Raw genomic sequence first — 13,303 nt, forward strand, 5'->3', positions numbered from 1 at the left:
GACCCAATTCTAGGGCTGGAAGAGCCTTGAGATCCCCAGACCCTTGAATTTTGCATGTAAAGATACTGGACAGTTTGGACCCATGAAAATGGGAAAAGAAGAAAGTTAATCCTACACCAAAGTTGGTTGAATTTATATAAGAAGATAAGGAAAAGCCCTCATGTGAAGGGTAAAAACAGCTACACACTGAGACCATGCTCCCCTCTTGTCCTGGACCAGAGGCTGCTAAGCTGGTGCTCTTGGCCCACCAGGCCTGGAATGCACTGTGGCCACTCCTTCCCTGGCCATCTCGCAGGGTTGAGCAGGGAACTGTAACTCCTGCAACTCCTGGGACTCACCACGAAGGGAATGCCAGATGGTCAACAAGTGACCATCAAAGTTCTCAATTACAAAGAACATAATTGCATCTTCACCAGGGATTCAGAAGGCCCTTTGGTAATCCTGAAGCCCCCAGAACATTAAACATCCACTTGGTTTCTAGGGTTGCCATGTGTAAAGGCTGCCACATAAACAGGGCACAGGCCAGCTCTGAGTTGGATGGAGAAAGAACGGTGTATGACTCGACCCTGTGAGCCTAGGCCCCTCCCAGGCCAACAGGTCACAGGTAGAGCCTCCTCTTACCTCAAACTGTGGCCAGTTCATGGACATGCCTGGCCCGTGGTTGGCTCTGAACCACCTCAGGTCCTCCACCGCGTCGGCAACTTTGATGCTCTGCTCCAGGTCTCGGTAAATGTTTTTGTAGCTAAATCAGAGACAGAAGCGTGACTCTTTTCGAAGGACGGGAAGGCCAGCCCTCAGCCTCGCCCAGGGCCTGCCTAGAGCTGGCGCCATGGTCTGCAGCCGCACGAGAGTCGACTTCACAGGGCAGATCAGACCCTTGCCCTGGCTCAGCTGGACGGTCATCTGGCCGTGATGCACACAGAATCGGACAAACAACAACCATGGCGTGGAAGCCATAGCTTCAGCTTCTGACAAATCAAACCAGGTGGCAACAACCTGGCTTTGCTCTGTGTCAGATAATACAAAAGGTGCTGGCATCTGGGCCACATGGGCCACCAATCTGTGTGGTCCCATTTAACCAGGTCCAGAATTCAGTGTCAGAAAGCTCCCCCTCATCCCTTCAAAAAAGCAGGAAGGTTTACACTCAGCTGTGCAAAAACAGTAAACGAAGATTGGCCAGTGCTGTGGTGGCTGCACACCCCACGAGCCACCTGGGGGGACTCCTGCTTCTGCTTGACCGCTCAGAGCAGCTCGCCTCCCTAGGAAGCTGACCATGTCAGATAGGAGTATGACCACTGCGGGTCCTGGTGTTTTCACTTCTAGGCTGTATGGCTAGCAAGTCAGTTACCCTCTCTGGGCCTGGCCTCAGTGTCTTCCTCCGCTGAGTGTGCCTAATACCACCTGTTATGGGGTAAACTGTGTCTTCCAAAAAAGATAATGTTGGAGTCCTAGGCCCCGGTACCACGGAATGGGACCTTATTGGGAAATAGGATCTTTACAGAGGTAATCTGTAAATTAAAAAACCACCTTTTTATAAAAAGGGGGAAATTTGGGTACAGAGACAGAGGGAAGACAATGTGAAGACACAGAAGACGGCCATGTGACTGGAGTGATGTGTCTTGTCTACAAGTCAAGGAAGGCCAAGGATTGACCCCAAACACCAAAAGCTGGAAGAGGCAAGGAAGAGTCCTCCCCTACAGCAGAGCCATCAGAGGGAGTGAGGCCCCGCTGACACCTTGATTGCAGAAGCGCAAGAGAAGAAATTTCTGTTGTTGTAGGCTGCCCAGGTTTGGGTATTTCATTATGGCAGCCCTAGAACACTACTACACCATCTCCTCCCCAGGGTGGCTTGGAGGACTAAGGGAAGCAAGGCACATCAACCGACGACAAGCCCTCACACGATGGGAGTTACTCCACCCGCAGAAGAGCCTGGCAGCCCCAGCCCTGCCCCAGCCAGCGGTGCAGCCTTGGGCAAGTCCCTTAACCACACCAGCCTGCTCCCTCATCAGCAAGATGGGGAATAATGCCCCTCCTTCACAGACACTCATAAGGATCCATTAGTTGTTGGCAGAGGAGCTGAATAACTGTTGCTTTTGATGTTTTTCCTATTAGAAGGAGACAAAAGGAATGTAATTTCCTATTCACGACAAGCTTTAACTTGTGAATCATTTCTAAATGGCTCTGCTATGTGGATGACAGAAGTCTAGGTCCAGGGTTAGCACAGGCCTCTGCCCTGACGAAGGTGTCATGGGACCAAAGACAAGGAAAGTATGGAAGGAATATCACAGCCTCCACGTCTCCTTTCAGAACCGAGTCTCTGAGGGTCTGTGCTGCCTGAGGCCCAGAACCACTGGAAGTCAAGGAACAAGCTGGCAGCCAGCTGCTCTGGATTGAAAAGACCTCGTAAAGGTCCTCAAAGAAAGGCCATCCCGGGGGCAGGGTGTGCCAGCCCCGGAACTGCTCGACTTGCTCCCGGGTTGATTTCAAACGTGCAACTGTGGTGGGTCCAAGCCGCGGCCCTCCCTTCCTGCCCAGAAGCAGAGGACTGCACCCAGAGCTGGCAGAGAGTGGCAGGAGGCCATCCGACTCAGGCCAGGGAGCAGTTGTCCCAGGCAGCAGGACACTGCATGGCCACAGGCAGGCTTGGCCAAAGGGCCCTCCCTGGACAGGGGAACTTAAGACCTTCTGACAAGCACTGCCACCCCAAGGCTGGAGAGCAGCAACCGATCTTTATTCCAAAGCAACTTTCCACTGACTTCCCTGGGATGTGCTTTTCAGCTAAGGGACACTTACCTGGCCACGTTCGACAGGTCTAGGTGCTTCTGAACCTCCAGCAGAACTTCCCGGAAGAAGCGCAGGCGCTTCTCCTCAAACTGCTGGCACTGCTCAAACACCTGCTCCATGCCCTCCATGTACTGCGGTGTGCCCTGGCCCAGCTCCTTCAGGGATTTCTCGTACTTCTCTTTGGTCTACGAGAAAGTCCAGGCACACGAGTTGAAGACTAACTTCCACTCAGCCCACTTGCCTCTGACCGAGAGCGAGCGAGCCCAGCTCTGCACCTCCCTGTCCATCACCCGGCCCTTGTCCCCCTCCACCACTTCTGAATCCATCAGCATCTAGACTACTCCTCAGGCGACCCCACATCCAAGAAGCACCCGATCTATTTCCTTTGCCCCGCAAGCTCCTGCCCAGAGGACTCACGCCCCACCTCTGCTCCTGAGGGGCACCCACCCAATCTGGCTGTGAAACAGCCCTCTGCACTCCACACGCCAGGCCCCCCAGGCTCATCTTGGATGCTCTCCCCACCACCAATGTCGCCCTTGGGGAAAGCTGCTCCGTCCCCCAGCCGCCCCAGATTCCAAAACCCAAAGAGAACAAGCTCCAGAGTCTGACAGAGTTCCAAGTTCAAGTCCCAGCCCCTCCACTTCTGAAATGCAAATCACACTCCTGGCATCTGCCAGGGCTCTCAGCTGGAGTAAGACCCAAACAGGTAGCCACTGGGGAAGAGGCGGTCACTTGGAGCCCAGTGTGCGTGGCCTCGAGCCCCACGTCACTCGCCCGTGTCCTCTCTCCCACGGGGAAGGGCTGAGCCTCAGATCTTGCCCACAGCAGCAGTGGCTCGACAGTTACCTTAAAGGCAAGATCACAGGGCTCCGAGCGCCAGACAAACCCGTGGCCAAAGCCTGTGCCGCTCGTTTTCTGGGAACCTCGCTTTCCTTCTCAGAAAACGAAGTACTTCTACGTCACAGTATCCTGATACTCAAATGAGGTGACAGACAAGGACACCAAGCGGCACCAAGGCATTCAAAAGAGTCCTAGTCCCCTTTCCTCCAGCCCAAGACATCCCCAACACAGGTGTTCCTCCCCAGACTGTCCTCAAGAAGGGGTTTTACCAGGAAGAAAATATGAATATAAGTATGACCTATTCTCAAGGGTGTCTAGGGACAGCGTGTCATGTCTTTAGCCTAAGAGCCATGGCTAAAGTTAGCACGTTTACCTCGCAGGGATGTGCCCGGGGTCAGTAAACCCATGCAGTCTTCCCTGCGCCCCACATGGTTTTTTTTTGTTTTTTTTAAAAAATATTTATTTATTTATTTGGCCGCACCGGGTCTTAATTGTGGCCCATGGGAACTTAGTTGCGGCATGCGGGATCTTTTTTTAGTTGTGGTATGTGGGATCTTTTTAGTTGTGGCCTGTGGGATCTAGTTCGCTGACCACGGATTAAACCCGGGCCCCCTGTATTGGGAGCGCAGACTCTTAGCCACTGGACCACCAGGGAAGTCCCCCCACCCCGACATGGTTTTGATAGTTGGTGGGACCATCAAAGTGATGGTAGCCTCCTAAGGTAAAGTTAGGGATGGCAGGGCTGGGGCCGCTCATTTATCACAAGCCTTTTCCACTATCAAGACCCTGAAAAATGGGGGTTGATCACGGATGGATGGGCTGGCCACCTAGGAACTTTGCTTTTCTGTTCCTGACGACAGCGTGGGGCCTTCTGAGGAAGGAATGAACCCCCCCTGAGCTTTTGCAGGACCCCGTGCTTTTAAGATCAAGTCCTGGCCTCAGGGCCCGGCCCCTGCCACCTCTAGAGCAGCTTCTCTGCCCCCATTTGGGATCCAAGTCTACTCGCCACCTCCCCTGCTCCTCTCCCAGACGACTTTCTCTGACTCGTGCCCTGGAAGACTCCCCTTTATGCTCCAAAGAGACCCTCTTCTTGAAGCCTTCCCCAACCTCCAGAGAGCAGGCCTGCCCACCCCCGGAGTCCCCACCTCTGCCCCTCACCCCTCGCCTGCTATCTTTGGTTCCTTGTTCTCTTCTAAGCCTCCTGTCTTGGCTGGGCTTGGGTCCTCTATGACCCCAGAGAGAGGTCATCCCTGCCAGAGTCTGGGCCTCCCCAGCAGGAGCACGGCTCCACAGCTGCTCTGGTCATGCATCATCATCCACTGCCCACGCCTATACGTGCGAGGCGCCTCGCAGCAGCTTGAGCTCAGAGGCCAGAGGCAAGCAGCTGTGGGTTCAAACACCAGTGGTGCCATCAGAGTGACACAGAGCAACCACTTCTTGGGATCCTTCACCATTCGGTAACCTCCCTGGACCCCTGGTGGCGGGGTGGGGGTGGGCTTCACCTGGCCTGTGCTCACGAGCAGCCCCGTCCCAGCACAGGCCAGGTAGAGAGCACGGTCATTGGTCATCGTCATTCGGGGAACTGCTAGCACAGAGAAAGTTCCCAATAAATATTCACGGAGTGAAATGAGAGGCAACCCTCACCCTCACATGGACTGTGACACTTAGCACAGAACGTGAGAGGTTCCTTTCTGATGGATGCTGCAAGATGCAGTCACTGCCTGGCCAATAAGAAACACAGAAGGACGTGTGCAGCCAGTTAGTGCTGGTTTTTAGAAACTGCTAAGAAGGGCAGCGGGAGTGAGTTGCCCTCCTCTCCAGGCCAGCTCTCAGCCTACACGGACCATCGTGCCCCGAGGTCACTGGCCAGACCACAGAGGCAGGGAGGGAACCCTCTATAAAGTGCCCTGGTCATCCTGACACGTGCCTTACGTCTGACCTCAGGCCCTGGGTTTGTTCTGCCAGTGTATCAGTTTGGTGGAGTCTGTTCTGGGTGGCTGTAAAACATGAAAGGCATGCATCACTCTCTCTTTCACACACACACATCTGGGTATGGAGATGCCTCATCTCTCCTCTAGGCACTTTCCTGGGCACCCAATTCCTTGTGTACCTGATGAAGGCAGCCCCTAGAGTCCCCCCAGCCTGTGTTCCTTGAGTCCAGGTGCCCCCCACACTCAGCAGGCGGTCCCAAGTTCCTCACCTGATCCCACGGAGGAGGCCCCCAGGCTGCTCCACCACCCCAGATTCCTGGCTCAGGCCCAGTCTTAGAGACAGGCGTGGAGGGATTCTCCCCGAGGGATTCTGACACTCGCTCTAAGCAATGAACCCCCGTCTCCCACCCTCCTTGCTATGTGAGGACAGAGCACTGGAGAGGGCATGGGCTCTCCCACGCTCACATCACTGGGTGGCACCTGACTGAACCTCTCCGAGGTTCCTCCGTTTCCTACGTCACAAACCAGAGATGACACCACCTAATTCCCTGGGGCTCAGTGATGCTCATCTGAGGCCTGAAAAGGTGGGCAGGTAGTAACACATCAGCTTGGGACTCCTGTTTCCCCTTTCGGGGTCACGACCTATTCCTGAAGCACACCTCCCCTCTAACATCACCTCTTTCTCCAAATCCAGGCTGGGACTCTCTTCCGTGAACACTGCAGCAGGGCAGGCCCTTGACAGGGGCAGTCTCCGGCCGCCCAGCCCTTAGAACAAAGCAAAGGAGGAGGGTGGGGCTGGGGGCCAAGCTGGGAGCCGAGGACACAGGCCCAGAGCCTTGCTCACGTCAACCCTCCCCTCCCAGGCTCTCGAACCTTCTCCCGGTGGCTCCCTGCCGCAACATCCCAAGCGCCTTACTTTTCCTGCGTTGCAAGGCCGTCTGGTCCTCATAACCCTCTGAACCAGTGCACCCATCAGCTCCCCGCTGCTGACATCCACAACTCGTGTCCTGCACAAGCTCTTCCCTCCCACTGCCCCACTGCCCTGTCCCCCACGCACAGGAGTCACCCGTTGCCCCTGCCTGCCCAGAACTCGGGTCTGCCCTGGTCCTGAGGTGGGCACTAATGGCTCTGGTAAGGTAAGGCGTGACCTCGAGGGCAGGAATGTGTTTCATTGAGGCAGCCGTCTGTCCGAGCATCCGACCAAGCAGCGACAAAGGTACACTGCATGCCAGATGTGTGAACGGGTGAGGCGTGTGCTCTCAATATGTAAAGAAAAGTGCACAATTTACCTTAAGAACATCTTGCTTGCATTTTTCTACTTTGTCTTGCAATTTCTTAAGCTGTTCAGGGTTGAGGGACGGGTCCGCTTTGCTGTTGGTCTCTCGTGATATTGCCAGCTTCTCCTCTTTGCACGCCGCGTGGTAGGCTTTCTTTGCTGCTTCCACCTACAGGGAGAATGAGTTCCTGAACACCACGTTTAAAGTTCAAAATCCTCGCTAGAGGTTACACAGACTGTGGGAAGTGCTTGTGCTCTCAAGAGGAGAGGAAAGAGCAGGTACAAAGCTGTATGTTCAGTATTAATTACAACAAGTAAAACAGAGGAGTTCATTCAGCAACTATTGATGGAGCGCCTGCTTTGCTGTCAGGAAACATGTAGGCAATAGGGGTACAGTGCCAGTCAAAGAGCCTGGGCTCTCATGGAGCTTACCGTCTAGCTGGGAGAGGCAACCTCAAGAAACAGTTCAAGTACAGAGTAAATTAGAAGGTGGCAAGTGCCAAGGAGGAGAATAAAGCAGGGAGGAGAGGCAGGTGCACTGGGTGGGTCTGGGCTGGCAGAGTGGTACATGGAACGGTTAGAGAAAACCACGCACATGACATGGAGCAAGAATGTGATGGAGGTGTGGATCTGAGGCAAGAGCCAGCAGGCAGCTGGAAACCCAACGCAAGAGGAGTGTAATGCTGGGAGGCAGGGTTATGGGCACACTCCACACGCACACACGTATATATAGAGATATGGATGTGTGTGTATATATGTAATTTAATAGACACTTCTTACTTGAGCCAAAGTCACAGATTTCATTCTAGAGAAGAAAGATGAGTTTGTAACCACTGCCTCATGAGGGAGATAGTGTCATTACAAATGGGACCAGAGACAAGAAGGAAGAGAAAGGAGACGTGACAAAAGCCAAGGCACAGAGCAGAGAAGGGAAGTCCGTTGCTACAACCTGAAGACGGAGGTCTGTTCCGGGTGATTCTGAGAAGGAGGAAGGCAGTGCAGCTCCTGAGAAAAGCCAGTGGCAGGAGTAGGGTTGGAGGGAAGTGGCATGTCCACCCTGAGCCTGGGCAGACCAGGCTGCAGGTCCTCGCGTGCTGAAGGCTGGGGGGTAGGTATGACAGCCTCCAGCAAGCCAAGGCTGGGTGAGACTCAATGGTTTCCATTTGCTACTTTTACAAAAATGAATATCAGTATCATTGCAAATTTGAGAGAAAAACCCATACAAGAGAAAGAACAATTTAAAATTATCCTTTTTACTAGTCCAAATGGACTTTTAAGTCTCTGTAATAGACAATTTCCCAGGGCTGTGGGAGGCACTGTTAGTGGTTAAGAGCTAGGGTTTTCCATCTAGGATATTACTTACTAGCTCCTGAGTGCTACCAACAGGTCTTCTGAAACTGTGCTATTCAAAATGTAGTCCTTAGACCAGTGGGCGTGGCATCACTTGGGAGATCATTAGAACTGAGCATTAATAGGCCCCACTTTTTTTTTTTTGATGGTGCCACGTGGCATGCGGGATCTTAGTTCCCCGACCAGGGATCGAACCCAGGTCCTCATCAATGTAAGCACGGAGTCCTAACCACTGGACCACCAGGAAAGTCCCATAGGCCCCACTTTGGACCTACTGAATCATTATATCTGGAGGTGGGGCCTGGGAATCTGGGTTTTAGCAAGCTTGCTTAAATTTAAGAAGCACTGTTCTACAATAGTTTAACCTCAGATAACCTTTGGCAACTGTGGATTTAATTTTTTTTTAACTTTTGTTTTTTGAAGTATAGTTGATTTACAATGTTGTTCCAATCTCTGTTGTACAGCAAAGTGACTCAGTTTTACACAGATACACGTTATTTTTTTAATATTCTTTTCCATTATGGTTTACCCCAGGAGATTGGATATAGTTCCCTCTGCTATACAGTAGGACCTTGGTGTTTATCCATTCTAAATGTAATAGTTTGCATCGATTTAATATTCTTGATAGACCAGAAGGTTCATGACATGGAGTTATTGGGGGGAAAAAAAAGGAGACAGAGAGTTTGGGTTTTGAGCTCTATGCCCTGTGTGTGGTTCTCATCCTGTTTCCAAGACTGGGAAATGGGTTGATACGGATTATGTAAAAGAGGCACATAAAGCACTCAGAGTCTTGAACATGGGTAAACATTAGGCACCACAGGCTTCGGGCCTGAGCGCGGGCCTTTGGCTACCAGCTGCAGCATTCTGTGCCTAAAGCTGAGGCAGGAACCCCTGGGAGTGCAGGAGGGGGCGCTGCAGGTGGGAGGCCTGGCCAGCGAGAAGCAGGCTGTGGGGGCCAGGCAGGGGCCTGCAGGAGAGATGCACCTCTTTCAGCTTCTTGGCCCAGGGCTTCTGTGCCTTCCGAAAGCCATCTTCGGCTTCTTTGGTCTCCTTAAAACCTCCCATCATTTGCTTGTGAAAGGCCTCCTTCTGCCAGTTCTTGATCTTCTCGAAGTCCTCATTCATCAGCGAGGCCTTCACCTCCAGGTGCAGCTCGCTCACCTTCTCTGCCTCGGACATGACGGCCACCCAGGCCTTCTCCACCGTCCCGTACTGAGGCCCTGGCACAGGAGAGAAGCTGGTGGGTTACTCGGCACTGTGGGGCCCAGACAGGCCCTGGGGGAGGGGATTTCCTCTGTTAACCTCCCTCAGCTGTTGGGATGGGGTTTTAGGCCGGCAGGCTGGCTGCCCGGCTGAGAGGTTTCCTTTTGGTTGTTTCAGATATTTTTCTCTCAGTGCTGTTCCTTTTTCAGTTCCTGGGATGAAGAAAAGAATAAGGAACTGAAGCTGGATCTGTTATTTTGTTAGGGAAACTGGGGGATTACACACATTTCCTTTCTGTAAAGTCACTGAGCTCTTGAAAAACTCAAGTTTCCTCATCTTGGAAGTTTTGATTTGCTTAAGGTTGGCTAGAGAAGGAGGGCCTTCTGGAATGAGCTGACCTCTCTGCCAGGCCACTCGGAGCCCACCCGCACTGGCTCCTGCTGGCCCCTGGCTCCCCCTCCACTGGACCACACGTTCTCCCAAGGCCCATTCATTCCATGCAGAGCAGGACCCTGGGAACTGCTTGTTGAATGAAGGACTGTCTCCTCAGCAGAATGGAAGCCCTGTCCTGGGGGAGGAGAGGAGGAGACAGGAATGTACTCTGGCCCAGACAGAATTCTCTAGATAGCACTGTGGGGGTGCCTGGGTCACCCCACTCACTGTTCTCAGGAAGAAAACTCCTAATGTGGCCCGTCATTTTGTTGAGTGAGGTGATGGAGGGAGAGATGGGCTATGACAGAAGCTGAGGACGGAAATGGGAAGACCCAGCACCTGCCCTCAAGGCGCTCCCGGGGGTCAATGACTGTTGGAGCTGGGTAATGACACAGAGACGTGTGGTATGTGGGTGAGTGTGTACGGGTGGGTGAGTGTGTGTGTGTGTGCGTGTGCGTGTACGAATAAACATAGAACATTAGCCCCTCTGAACCTCTAATCCCTCATGTCTACAAAACGAGCAGCTCCCTGTCCTGCCTAGGTCTTGTGGCAGGATCCACAAAGTGAGCGGGCAAGAGTGCTTTATGAACCTCAGGTTCTGAATCAACAGAATGGACGGCGCTGACAGCTGGATCCTGAAAGAGGGGATTCAGGCAGGTGGAAATAAAATAACAACAGCTACTGCTTCCTGAAGGAGCTGGCTCATTCCCAGTCACTCCTCACCCAAGCATGGCTACCCCACTCCCTGGCACCCACTCTGTACCATGGCACTGTGCTAAGCTCCACAGAAAACCCGTTTCAGCAACAGGTGAAACACAGGCAGCTGGTCTAGACCCAACTGAAGTCGCCTGGGGGTCCCTCGCCTTAGCCTGGTTTCCCGTGGTCGGCTCCCCTGAGGACAGTTAGTCATGGTGGAAGAGTCTGCCCCAAAACATACCCTGAGAAACCCCCGCTAACCCACTCCTGTGCCAGGAAATCCTGTAATCAATCGAGCTCCCCCTCTACTGCTGGGAAGTGCATTCTGAGCACAATCCGTATCCACAGCAGCGTTGTCACCAAGCTCTAGAATCTTCTGAGTTTTTGCTAGGGAGGGAGGGGAGGCAAAGCCTGCATCATACGACACCTGTAGTTATTCCTGTTAAAATTCAGTATTAGAAAGCCTGCCAGATGTCACCATCTAGTCTTATCTGACTTACTACTTGGCCAAGCTTACAAATAAACAGCCTGAGTGTCAGAAACCACGGTGCTGAGCAGCAAGGCCTTTGACTGGATAGGAGCCTACTCAAGGCTGGGCCCTGAAGGAGCTGCTCCTTGTTAACTCGGCAAGCGCAGCACGTCCTCTGGACAACAAGCTGCCACGGGAGTCTTGGATGCTGTTTGAGGACAGGAGTCCTGTGTCCCCAGGAAAGGGGAGGAAAGCTCATGCAGGCTATGCTGCTGGTGACGAATCACAGCCCCCCGAAACTGTGAGACAAACTCCTGCCCCTATCTTCCAAGAGAGGAAACTGGCTCAGAAAGGGTTGACAATTTGCCCTGGGCGCCTGGAGCTGAGACGCCCTGGGCGCCTGGGGCTGAGACGCCCCGTGCGGTGGCCTCCCTACCCTTGTCCACAAGCTGCCTCCAGCGCCGGGCCCACTCGGTGAGCTGCTGCGCATACGCCTTCTCGATGCGTGCCCGCTCGTGCAGGCAGTTCATGAGGTCGCTGCACAGGCGGTGGCCATCCTCGATCCGCTTCACGGTCCGCTTGTAGTTCCCGACCTAGGAAACAGAGTCCCGCTGTGAGGCCTGGGGCCGCGGCTGCAGAAACGGCTTCCACGCCAGCCCGGCTCTTGGGTGCTCATGCCCCACTCCTGTTTCAAAGGCACCCTGCATTGCTACATGACCAGCTCCCCGTTTTTATCACTAGCAGAAACACGCAAAACAGTGATTCGGAGCTTCTCAATGTCCATGCGGCCGGCGTCCATGCTCTGACCCGTGGTTCAGGGAGGGAGACAGGTCAGAGTGGGAAGGGCTCTGATGTAGGGAAGTGAGGGGCTGAGGGCACCCAGAGGGCATCTCACGCAGCTTCCCAGAGTGGGTAATGTCTAACTAGAAAGATGAAAAACAACAAAAACAGAAAAATAATTTCTTAGTAACTCAGATTAAAATGATTTTATAATTAACATTATAGACTCTTGGCTAAAGGCCTTTTGAGCATTACTGGAATAAGCAGGTTTCAGGTGCCTACTGCTGAGACGTCACCACATGCTACCTTATTATTACTTCCCAATTAGAGCAACAAACACTATTTCCCACTTTCTGAGCACATGCCAGGCACCACAGTAGGTGTTTTACATCCCAAAAATTGCCACTGCCCTAATGAGTAGGAATAACTGTCCCCATCTTAAGATGAGGAAACCAAGGCTCAGGGAAGTTACATTGTTTTCTAAGATCCCATAGTCGCAGTCCTAGAGGCTGGGCTGCATCTGAAAGCAGGTTTTCAAATGGTTCCAGGTAGGAGTCTCGATGGCAAAGCTCACACTCTTATCTGCTTTGACGAGAGCCAAGGTGAGGCTTAATTACTTTATCTCACATATGAGAGGAGAGTTAGCTTATCTAAATTATAAATAATAAAAGAGTAATTGAAAAGAGTAATTGAGAAAATATTAGCGGCTAATTTGGAGTGAAAAATCCAACTGTTCCATATGTTCCATTCATTGACCTGCTGATTAGAAAGGATACCATGTAGCTGACACTGGAGCACTTGGAGGAAATATGACAGAAAAATGATCGACTGTATTTTCAACCCTTTCCTCCCAACTGTCTTCAAAAACTGTAGTCACCTTTTTGTCAGTTTTTCCGTTTCTAAATGTCTCTGCCTGGCTAATCACTCTCATATTTCATCTCCATTTAGAGTCAATCTGGAAGCTCCTGGAGAACATGGAGGACTAGTTCCCACTTCTACAGAAAAGGGTACAGTCCTCTCTCTGCCACGTAGCCTGTTTAACCCTGACGTATGAACAGTTCAAACTGCCTGAGTCCCTCCCATCTTGTGCTGAGTTAGCCAGGTGAAGAAGAGGCTACAGTGGAGTGGCAGGAAGACCTTGCAAAGAGACAGAACACATGGAGATGGGCATCGGGAGAAAAGGGGACTGTGGTCCCTCCAGGAAGGGCTGTCCCTGAGGCCAGAGCTCTGGACAGGCTGAGATGACCCCACTCCCATGGGAACAGCGAGGATCCCTGGAAGGCAGGTAGTCTGGGTGGGCTTCTCCAGAGGTCTGGTGTGATTTCCAGCAGTCTTGCTGAAGTGCACAAACAGCTCTCAGGCCCCACGATCAGTCATCGTTTCCTCCACAGACCCCTCCCTCCCAGGCGTGGCCTGGCTGCTACCCCCAGCAAGGAGAGCAGGTCAGCAGCTCACCAAAACACAGAAGGTGAACCTGAGTTTTCAACTCCATCCTTCAGCAGCCCCTTTTTAGGAAGGAGAAAGCAAGCATTTCACAACCAA

At 52.6% G+C, this 13,303-nt stretch overlaps 1 protein-coding gene across 5 annotated transcripts in view; it reads right to left on the reverse strand.

Annotated features, from left to right (window-relative positions):
• The window catches only part of PACSIN2 (protein kinase C and casein kinase substrate in neurons 2), a 139,861-nt gene that overhangs the window by 11,383 nt on the left and 115,175 nt on the right, over positions 1-13,303 (reverse strand). For all 5 annotated transcript variants that reach the window (XM_033405196.2, XM_033405197.2, XM_049694553.1 and 2 more), the window contains exons 3-7: positions 11,418-11,574; positions 9,166-9,401; positions 6,845-7,000; positions 2,794-2,969; positions 622-742 (exon numbers count right to left, since the gene is read on the reverse strand). In XM_033405196.2, the coding sequence (XP_033261087.2) occupies positions 622-742; positions 2,794-2,969; positions 6,845-7,000; positions 9,166-9,401; positions 11,418-11,574 (846 nt within the window). The remainder of the gene's footprint in view (positions 1-621; positions 743-2,793; positions 2,970-6,844; positions 7,001-9,165; positions 9,402-11,417; positions 11,575-13,303) is intronic.

Source organism: Orcinus orca, chromosome 11 (genome assembly GCF_937001465.1).
Source record: "Orcinus orca chromosome 11, mOrcOrc1.1, whole genome shotgun sequence".
NCBI lineage: Eukaryota > Metazoa > Chordata > Mammalia > Artiodactyla > Delphinidae > Orcinus > Orcinus orca.